Source organism: Etheostoma cragini, chromosome 3, assembly GCF_013103735.1.
Source record: "Etheostoma cragini isolate CJK2018 chromosome 3, CSU_Ecrag_1.0, whole genome shotgun sequence".
NCBI classification, from domain to species: domain Eukaryota; kingdom Metazoa; phylum Chordata; class Actinopteri; order Perciformes; family Percidae; genus Etheostoma; species Etheostoma cragini.
In genome coordinates, this window is record NC_048409.1 from 25,724,370 (window position 1) to 25,735,523 (window position 11,154).

General features: G+C 35.8%; 1 protein-coding gene across 3 annotated transcripts in view; it reads left to right on the plus strand.

Annotated features, from left to right (window-relative positions):
* The window catches only part of sgsm2 (small G protein signaling modulator 2), a 70,051-nt gene extending 65,867 nt beyond the window's left edge, over window positions 1-4,184 (plus strand). For all 3 annotated transcript variants that reach the window (XM_034867429.1, XM_034867430.1, XM_034867431.1), the window contains 5 exons: window positions 364-446; window positions 866-975; window positions 1,249-1,345; window positions 2,784-2,951; window positions 3,396-4,184. In XM_034867429.1, the coding sequence (XP_034723320.1) occupies window positions 364-446; window positions 866-975; window positions 1,249-1,345; window positions 2,784-2,951; window positions 3,396-3,484 (547 nt within the window). In that variant the 3' untranslated portion in view covers window positions 3,485-4,184. The remainder of the gene's footprint in view (window positions 1-363; window positions 447-865; window positions 976-1,248; window positions 1,346-2,783; window positions 2,952-3,395) is intronic.
* Window positions 4,185-11,154: the final 6,970 nt, after the last annotated feature.

An 11,154-nucleotide genomic window follows, 5' to 3' on the forward strand; every position in this document is an offset into this window, starting at 1 on the left:
AATAATAATAATAATAATAATAATAATTCCTTCAGTTCCAATAGGGCCTTCGCCGCCTGTCGGCGCTCGGGCCCTAAATATCATCCAACTCACCTGACTTTTTTCTTTGAAATGTATTGGAGTAGATGTGTTGCAGTGTTTGGAAGAAAATGGACACTATCAAGTAAAAGTATTTTAAAATGTACACTTAAGTTCAGGACTTTAGTAAATGTATTGAGTTCCATCCAGTTGCTGTTAAATACACGCACACACACACACACACACACACACACACACACACACACACACACGCATATCAAATCTGGTGAGTTAAATGGGATTTGATTGTTCTTGTTTGTCTTGGTGTTTCCTTCTTGCCTGCAGCTATGTGTGGGAGCATTTAGAGATGGGCTACGTTCAGGGCATGTGTGACCTGCTCGCACCGCTCATGGTCATCCTGGATGATGGTGAGAAGAAAGACTCATCTTATACTTTAAATCTCCTGACTGTATTTATAAACAGTACAAATGACATGTAGCCTCAGTCACCGTTACAGAATTGATCCTTACAATACGCCTTATGTAATAATAGAAATAATAAATAAACACTTGCATGCAGAGGGGTGGGGGGGTGCTTAGAATATATGTTGATCAGCTCAGTTAAATGGAACAGATTGGTGAGGCTAGACATTAAACTTTCAGTTTTTTTAAGGTTGTTTCACTCAAAGCTTGTCGCAGCAAATAGACTCATCTATAATTTAAATTTGTGAATGTGTTGGGAGCGTTTAAGTTCTGTCCTGGCTACATTACCATATGTTCGTCCTGTGTGTCTGTGTGTGTGTGTGTGTGTGTCTGTGTGTGTGTCTGTGTGTGTGTGTGTGTCTCAGAGTGCCTGGCGTACAGTTGTTTCACTCAGCTAATGAAGAGGATGAGTCAGAACTTCCCTAATGGCGGAGCCATGGACACACACTTCGCCAACATGAGGTCACTGATCCAGGTGACGAAAAACTCTTAGTGTGTGTGTGTGTGTGTTACCTAAGTGGAAACCTCTGGTGCTGAAAAATGGAGCCAATCCGGAAGTGCCCACTTCAGGCTGGCTTTAAAAGGGAGTCAATCCCCATAGACAGCGGAATTAATCATGTTTACAGCCTGGTACAAAAAACAATTTTGGTCTCTGTTGCATTTTAGCCCTTCAGACGTCACAGAGGCTTTGTCCATATTTTACACATTTTACCCATTGAAGTTACCTCTGCTCTTACTCTGATGTCAGATCCTGGACTCTGAGCTGTTTGAACTGATGCAGCAGAATGGAGATTACACTCACTTCTACTTCTGTTACCGTTGGTTCCTGCTGGACTTCAAGAGAGGTGAACAGCACATTTTTCACTCTCAATGACTGACCTGTAATCCCCAACTCATTGATCGGTGTGAGTTAAAGCTGCATTAAGTCATTTTGACCACTGGGGGACCGAAAGACTCATGATCTTACACACACACACAGACACACACGATTAACATTGTTTGCAGATGGGAAGCTGGCAGGTGTTCTTGTCCTTGTCGTACTGCTCTAGACACTCCTAGCTGGTGAGACATCGGCACAATGGTGGTCACAACATCTGGCGTGCTCTCGGGTTCAGTTCATGAGTGGCGGGAGCCGTGGTAGAAAGTAACCAAGTACATTTACTCATGTACTGTACTTTAGTATCATGTTTTAGGTATTTGTAGTTAACTTGAGTATTTCTATGTTGAGCTACTTTATACTTTTACTCCACTACATGTATTTGACAGCTGTAGTTACTGCTTACTTTGCAGTTTCAGATTAAGTAATATGAAATAAAATTAAAATGAGAATAATGATGTGTTATAATAGATTAAGCTACCAGAGGTTTAAGATTTTTTATATACACTGTTTCTACTCTGTAAAGCGACTTTGAGCTTGGGAAAGCGCTATACAAATTCAATTTATTATTATTATTATTATTATTATTATTAAGCAACCTGGCAGTATATACTTTGTACATTTGTTAAAATTATCCCCACATGTATCAGCTGCTACATTAAAATTATACTTACACATAAATGCACCAATAATTATAAAATATTATAAAATATATATTATGCTCAAATGGGCCGTTCTTAGTGGTAGAGCGGTCGCCTGCCAATCACAAGGTTGGTGGGTCGATCCCTGGCCCTGCAGTCCCATGTCAAAGTGTCTTTGGGCAAGACACTGAACCCAAGTTGCCCCCGATGGTGTGTGTGTGTGTGTGTGTGTGTATGTGTTTATCTGATGAGCAGGTGGCACCTTGTATGGTAGCCTCGGCCACAGCGTATGCATGTGTGTAAATGGTGAATGGTTCCTGTACTATGTGAAAGGGCTTTGAGTACTCTTTTAAACTAGAAAAGCTCTATATAAAAACAGTCCATTTACAGTTTTTACATTTGCACTATATCTAATCTTTCTGATTCAAAATTCAAGTGATTTAAGAGGTCTAGTGTCAATTGCACAATAAAGACAACTCAAACCATGCAATAAACAGTTTGCTTTGCCAGTCTTCCTGGCAATGAATACAAAAAGGAGAATAATGCAATAAAGCTAACACAAACAATAACAGAGTTGTAATAAATAGTTAAAAAAGAAGTTAAACTACTCAAAAAACTACTACTACTAAAAGACGGAATGCCCTGTAATAAAACGACTATTGTCTAAAACTTCTAAACATTTTATTAGGACCACGGGAACATGGCAAGGGGCAAGACAAGGAGTCAAATATGCTGACGATGAAGATGTGTTTTGTGTGTGTGCAGAGCTCTTGTACGAGGATGTGTTTGCCGTGTGGGAGGTGATCTGGGTGGCTCCCAGGATTTCCTCGCAGCACTTTGTCCTCTTCCTGGCCTTGGCCCTGGTCACAGTCTACCGTGAGATCATCGTGGACAACAACATGGACTTCACTGACATCATTAAGTTCTTCAATGGTAAGAGACATACACACACTGTATAGTGTGTACTGTGTTTACAGTTTGTGGATTGCTTATTTCCTTACACGAGTCAGACTTCAGTCTCATCAGAGTGGAGACTTAACCACGTCATTCTAAAGATATCTGTATGCTTAAAAAAAACTAGTGTTGTCCAACCTCGTCTACACCCTGCGGCCATATTGAAGATGTGGTTGTTAATGCAGTTGTAAATTATAGTGTGTAGAGTGTGGTCTAGACCAAATCTGTGTGTCATGAGATAACCTCTGTTATAATTTGACACTATGAGTTTTTAAGATTTAAATGTATTTCTGTGTCATGCCAAACATTTGGCCTATCCCACAGCTTACTTAGCAAACTTCCTCCGGTCGCATATACAGGGGATGTGTAAACTCTATTTAGTATTTCTGTAGTTGCCTCTCTCATGCTGTGTCTGATCCACAGAGATGGCTGAGCGTCATGATGTCCAACATATCTTGAAAATAGCACGTGAGCTGGTGCACAAAGTTCAGTCTCTGATGGACAACAAGTGACTATAGATGGAGAGAAGGAGGATGAATGGTGAGGATGCAGAGGACGACTGTCTGACTACAAGACACCCAGCTCTTCCTCTCATCCCTCAGAGAAACAGTGTTTCCAGGCCTTCACCTATCTAAAGCAGGTCCAGGGAGTCCAGGTCTATTCCCTGCCCAGATGAAGGCCCTGGAAGTGTGCCAGGAGCGCTGCTGGAGCGGCCTGGCTCCGGAGCGGCCTGGCTCCGGAGCTCGGCCTCAATCTGTTTACATTTACCTTCACATGGAATGCCCATGGTGTCCGTACAGACATGTGGATTTGTCTGCATGCTTGTGAGTTTGATCACACTGTGAACATATTCTTGAGTCTCCCCAGTCCTATAGAGGTTGTGTGCGTGCATGAAAACACACACACACACACACATTCTCACACACTCCGAAAAAACATTGGTTCTATCACTACTTCATTAGTATCACTCCTTTCCTAACTCTGAACCAAACATTTTGGATGCTTGTCTGGAAGGCTTCAGCGTTCTTTGTTTGACAGATTCCTCCATGCAATGCCAGTGGAGGCCACAAGAGTCCAGGATTTACATACAACATTGTCAGAGGAGCCACCGAGTTTTCATTAGTGACCAAATGGACTGTGCCAACTACCTTTTCATGAGTGTTTTCTACAACAAGCATGTGTTTTTACCCCCCTTTTTCTTTTTGTCCAAGAGTTAATTACCACACAAATGTTGCCTTTATCAGTAACAGCCCAAGGTACTTAGTTGCACTTTTTGGGAGGATTTCCTTCATGGTGCCAGTGAAAGCCTCACTAGAGTTGGTGGGGGCCAGAGGCGCCACGAGAAGCCAAACTATTGAGAAACTCTGGATGGATTGCAGCCATTTTTCCTGAGCATGTTAGTCAGTGGTTAATGCATGTTTTTATTCCTTGTTCCAAGACAGAAGACACCTGGCATCAGAGCACAACCGTAAGGACAAAAGCACACAGGCCTTACTCATTATTTTAATATACAACATGTGCATCTCTATTTAGTAGTACTATGGTTTTTGATCAGGGATATAGCTACAACTGGGGATGCTGAGGTAAGATAATTTTTTAAAGATACATTTTGGGGTATTTTAGGCCTCTATTTATAGGACAGCTGAAGATATGAAGAAGTAGAGCGAGAGGAGGAATGGCATGCAGCAAAGAGCCACAGGTTGGAGTCAAACTCTGCCGCTGCGTTGGGGAGTAAACCTCTGTGTATGGGCGCACGCTCCACCAGGTGAGCTACCCAGCCGCCCGCTTTGGTAATGTTTCTGGGAATTTGGGGTGTTGACTGGAGGATAAATCAACATTCTTTAATTAAACACATGTATTAGAACATGTCAGGTTAAGGCTGATTTTTTATTTTTATTTAAATTAATATCTTAAAAGAAACTATTTTAAAGGGATATAGTATTATCAAATAGATTTTAGACTAGATTAGAGCAAATGTAATGTGTTTAAAAAAAAAACTCTTTCCTTGTCTCAAAAAGTTTTAAATTGTAAAGAGTTTGTGGCTGGTCAGAGATTTTTTTAGATGGATTGAGTTGCACTGGAGGGGAATTTGTTTGATAAGTTGAGTAGACCTATTATAGATTTGTGGCTGGTACGAAGTAGACACAATCAGCTGAGAGAACAAATGTGTAAGAAAGTGAACAACGAAACCTGATTAAGAAACCTCTGAGAATGGAAAGAAAGTAACATGTTTTGAGTATATTTACCTGTATCTAAAAGTGGATAATCCCTAATAAGAAGAAGATGACTGGCATTATTCTAGTTTTGTTTTGTTGTTGTCAACAAATCCAATGAAAAGACCAAACCTTGTCTCTGTGGCCTCAGCCTCAAGCCCATTGGTTCACACTAAAGAAAAAATGAGTACCAAAAACATAGCTTTTTAAAAGGCTCAGTAATTTACTGCAACATCTGGCCCCTTTAGTTTTTAAGCAAGCATTTTCACAAACAAGAGTAATGAGTGAATTTGTTGGGGACAATTTTAGTGGATAAATATGCATGCTTGAAACAGACTTATAATTTTCTTTACAATAGAAAAAAATATAAATATTACCAGCCTTGTGCTTTACATTAATTTACGTCTTTTTTGGAACTTGAGAAAAACATGCTCACTGGTCTATAGCACCAAGAAGACTTCTTATTGCATTCAGCACTACACTGTCAGGAAATGTGGTTGCAATTGTCCATGTGGAACCTCATTCTCTTCCTGCCTAAAGTCCAGCATCTGAAAATAAAACATGCTTGGACTGGGTTGGTCTAAAAAACAAATCTGGGGTCTGAGAAGAAGCCAATTCCAATGCCAAACTCTCTAGTGTTCAGTGAATCAGTATTAGGTTGGTGCTGGCTTTGCAGTAACACCACAGAGTATATTCATGTTTGTATCTGAGAGTATTTGGGACATTTTTGATACAGTTTCCAATACCCCTCATCAGTGTGACCCTTTATGTCCACACTCCTCGTCTCCTCAAAACGTCCAACCGCGCTGCATATGATTGGTCATCCAGCACGGGCCTGAACCTATGATTCAAGTGCCAAGAGTCTTCCCCAATCCTGAAGTGTACTGTAGTCATCCAGCGCTCTGATGTACAAGTTTGATCCCAGGAACGGGCGGTGGCGTAGATGTACCTCGTTACATCCGCTCCACTCAACCACCCTGCCGGAATGACGACGGGCGAGGGTCGCCGGGGTACAGGGGCCCGTAGCAGAGCTTTTTCTTCCAATCAGGACATTGTGTACCAAAGCCTTGAAACAGCCCCCTCTGTGGCATGACGACGACGTGCAATTTCATACTGCATCTTAAAGACTGACTGTTTACTATGTGTGTAAAATATTTTTGAAAATTGTGATCTTGGATTATTTAACTACTGTGCAATTTCTGTCGTTTGAGAAAATCCTTCAAAGTCTATATTGCTGTTAATACAAACCGAAAGCCCAATATTTCTATGAAGACAGTAAAAACATATATATATATATATACTTATTTTGAGATCTATTTTTTATGTTGGTTTTAGCAGCACTAGTTGGAGGTGTATACTGTGCAGAAATGCAGAATGTTTGCAGACTGTGTTACACGTTGACTGTTAAGTGTTTTTTTTCCTCAATGTTGTGCACTGACTTCAAGATTTCAAATTTCTATTTATTTAAAGAGCCAATGGTTGCATTGCTGAATATGTGTTGGTAAGGATGTATCATTTGCATTGAATGTAATGTATTATTAAATAAGAGTTTGTTCTGTAATTCTGCTCTCTTTCCTTTAACCTTTGATGCTACTCAGAAGATGTTTTGATGTTGAAAATAGTGCCCTAAAAAGCATAGTTTAGTGTGTCATAAATAGTGATTAAAAGTCATAGTAAAGTACTGTACATCAAAAAAAGTGACAAACAAATCATGGTATACTATGTCAAAAAAAGTGCTAAAGAAGTCATAGTATAGTTTGTATGGTAAAATTTAAAAAAATCGTAGTACAGTATATCCAAAAGGCATAGTATAGCATGTCGAGACTGGGGAAAAAAAAGTCATAGTATACTATGTGGAAAAAGTGACAAAAAAGTCATAGTATACTATGTGGAAAAAGTGATAAAAAAGTCATAGTATAGTGTGTTAAAAAACAAATCATAGTACAATTGAAAAAAAAAAACGGTATTTGTAGGCAAAAGTTTGTCAACAACATCAATAAAAAGTCATAGTATAGCATTTCAAAAATAGTAAAGTATGTTGAAGAAAGTGCGTAAGTTTAGCATGTCAACATAGTAATTCAAAAGTCATAGTATGGTGATAAAAAAAGTCATAGTAAAGTATGTCAAAAGAAATGACAAAATAGTCATAGTATACTATGTCAGAAAAGTGCTAAGGAAGTCGAAGTATAAAATGGTTAAAAATCTTAGTACAGTGTATCCAAAAAGTCATAGTATAGCATGTTGAGACTGGTGATAAAAAAGTCATAGGATAGTGTGACGAAAAAAGTCATAGGATAGAATTTTGAAAAAAGTGCTAAAAAGGTCATAGTTTAGAATGTCAAAAGCAGTGATAATAAAGTCATAGTATACTATGTCAAAAAAGTGCTAAAGAAGTCAAAGTATAGAATGTTAAAAATTCGTTGTACACTATATCCAAAGAAAGTATAGTATGTCTCAAAAAGTAGTTAAAAAGTCATAATGTGACAAAAAAGTCATCGTACAGTATGTTAAAATAAAAATCATAGTACAATGTATATGTTGAAGAAAGTGCTTAAGTTTACCATGTCAAAATAGTAATGAAAAAGTCATAGTATGGTGATGGAAAAAGTCATAGTAAAGTATGTCGAAAGAAATGACAAAATAGTCATAGTATACTATGTCAGAAAAGTGCTAAAGAAGTCAAAGTATAAAATGTTAAAAAATCATATTACAGTATATCCAAAAAGTCATAGTATAGCATGTCGAGAATAGTGATGAAAAGGCATAGGATAGTGTGACAGAAAAAGTCATAGTATAATATGTGGAAAAAAGTGATTAAAAAGGTCATGGTATGCTATGTGGAAAAAAGTGATAAAAAAGTCATAGTATGGTATGTGGAAAAAAGTGGTAAAAAAAAGTCATAGTATACTATGTGGAAAAAGTGATTAAAAAAAAGTCATAGTATACTATGTGAAAAAAAGTGATAAAAAAGTCATAGTATAGTATGTGGAAAAAAATTAACAAAAGTCATAGTATAGTATGTGGAAAACAGTGATAAAAAAGTCATAGTATAGTATGTTAAAAAAAATCATTGTACAATATATTGAAAAAATAGGTCTTTGTAGGCAAAAGTCTGTCAACAACAGCAATTAAAAGTCTTAGTATAGCATTTCAAAAAAAGTGATAAAAAATAGTAAAGTATGTTCAAGAAAGTGCGTAAGTTTAGCATGTCAATGTAGTATTTAAAAAGTAATAGTATAGTGATGAAAAAAGTCATAGTATACTATGTTAGAAAAGTGCTAAAGAAGTCAAAGTATAAAATGTTAAAAAATCATAGTACAGTATATCCAAAAGGTCATAGTATAGCATGTTGAGACTGGTGATAAAAAAGTCATAGTATAGTATGTGAAAAAAGTGACAAAAAACTCATAGTGTACTATGTGGAAAAAAAGTGACAAAAAAGTCGTAGTATACTGTGTTAAAAAAAGTGATAAAAAGTCATAGCATTGTACGTGGAAAAAAGTGACAGAAAGTCATAGTATAGTATATGGAATAAAGTGATAAAAAAGTCTTAGTATATTATGTTAAAAAAAATCATAGTACAATATATTGAAAAAAAAGGTCTTTGTAGGCTTTGTTGTCTGTCAACAACAGCAATAAAAAGTAATAGTATAGCATTTCAAAAATAGTGATAAAATAGTCATAGTATACTATGTCAGAAAAGTGCTGAAGAAGTCAAAGTATAAAATGTAAAAAAATCAGATTACAGTATATCGAAAAAGTCATAGTATAGCATGTCGAGAATAGTGATAAAAAAGTCATAGAATAGTGTGACAAAAAAAGTCATAGTATTGTATGTGGAAAAAAGTGATAAAAAAAAGTTATAGTTTAGTATGTGGAAAAAAGTGATGACAAATTCATAGTATAGTATGTGGAAAAAAGTGATAAAAAAAAGTCATAGTATTGTATGTGGAAAAAAGTGACAAAAATAGTCATAGTGTAGTATGTGGAAAAAAAGTGATAAAAAAGTCATAGTATAGTATGTGGAAAAAAGTGACAAAAAAGTCATAGTATTGTATGTGGAAAAAGAATGATAGTACAATATAATGAAATAAAAGGTCTTTGTACGCAAAAGTCTGTCAACAACAGCAATAAAAAGTCATAGTACAGCATTTCAAAAATAGTGATGAAAAAGTATGTTGAAGAAAGTGCGTAAGTTTAGCATGTCAATGTAGTAATTCAAAAGTCATAGTAAAGTGATGAAAAAAGTCATAGTAAAGTATGTCAAAAGAAATGACAAAAAAGTCATAGTATACTATGTCAGAAAAGTGCTAAAGGAGTCAAAGTATAAAATGTTAAAAAATCTTAGTGCAGTGTATCCAAAAAGTCATAGTATAGCATGTTGAGACTGGTGATAAAAAAGTCATAGGATAGTGTGACGAAAAAAGTGTTTAAGAAGTCAGAGTATAGAATGTTAAAAATCATAGTACAGTCTATCCAAGAAAGTCATAGTATAGGATGTCTAAAAAAGTAACAAAAAAAACATACTGAAAAAAATAATAATAATCATGGTACATTATATTAAAAAAGTTGTTATAAAAGTTAAAAAAGTTATAGTTAGTGATCAAAAAGTCATTGTATGTTGTGTGGAAAAAACTAAAAAAACAAAATAAAATCACAGTACAACAAAAAATAGCCATATTATAGTATGTGGAAAAAGTCATAGTACAGTATATCAAAAAATAAATAAAAGTCATAGTATAGTGTGACGAAAAAAGTCATAGTATAGCATGTTGAAGAGAGTGCTAAAGAGTTTACTTAAGTTTGGTATTTTAAAAAGTGATCAAAAAGTCTTAGTATGGTATATTGAAAAAAGTAAAAAAAATCCCAGTATAGTAAATGAAAAAATAGTCATAGCATAGTATGTCAAAAAAGTGCTTAAAAAGTCACAGTATAGCATGTAAAAAAACAAATTATTAAAAAAAAGTCATGGTATAGCATGTCAAAAAGTGCTAAAAGAATCATAGAATGTTTAAAAAAAAGATACAAATTCGTAGGAAAGTATTTAAAAAATAGTGTGACTGTTTTCAACATGCTTTGTTTGGTGGAGAAGTGGTTAGCACTGCACCAGCAAGTAACAACTTCCCGGGCTGGGCAGGCTTTGTGTGTGGAGTTTGCACATTCTTCCAGACTTTCTCTGGCATACTATAGGAGGACTCTTTTTTTCTACTGTACTATAACCTTTTTCCAAATTATTTCAACATACCATACCATGACCTTTTTCACGATACCACACAATGATGTTTTTGGATATACCATACCATGACTTTTTTGACTTACTATAATACGACTTTTGTATTACTTTTTACTGTGAACTATACTATGATCAAATGTACTATGAGTTTTTTAACATTCTATAGTATAACTTTTTTCAACATATTTACTATGACTGTTTTAGCACTTTTTTTCCACACGCTATATGTAGGAGCGGCCAGTAAAACAACGCACATTCGTTCGTAGTGTCACAATAATACGTTTCTTTATTCTATAACTGCAACAGAAACATAAATAAACTTGTCTTAAACAAAGAAATAAACGCTTGTCTAACAAAATTAATTTTTCCTTCCGCTCTCTAGTCACACACACACACACACACACCTGGCTCAGGTGAGGTCTAAATATAGAGTTAACACCCCCTGACGTCATCATCATCATCATCACCGTTAACATTACATCAACATAATCGACATTAATTGTAATCAGCATTTTCAAACTATATGTATCGGTATAATTATAAATCACATGCATGTAAAAAGGAGAAAACTAAAATCAGTGTAATGGCTTCAACACGATACTATGACCTTTTCTTTATACTTTATTACTGTGAATATTTCTGAAATAGAATACTACGATTTTTTTAGCACTTAATGTAACACCATACCATGACTTTTTGCACTCACTTTTTGCGAATTTTTTATTCAAAAGAAATC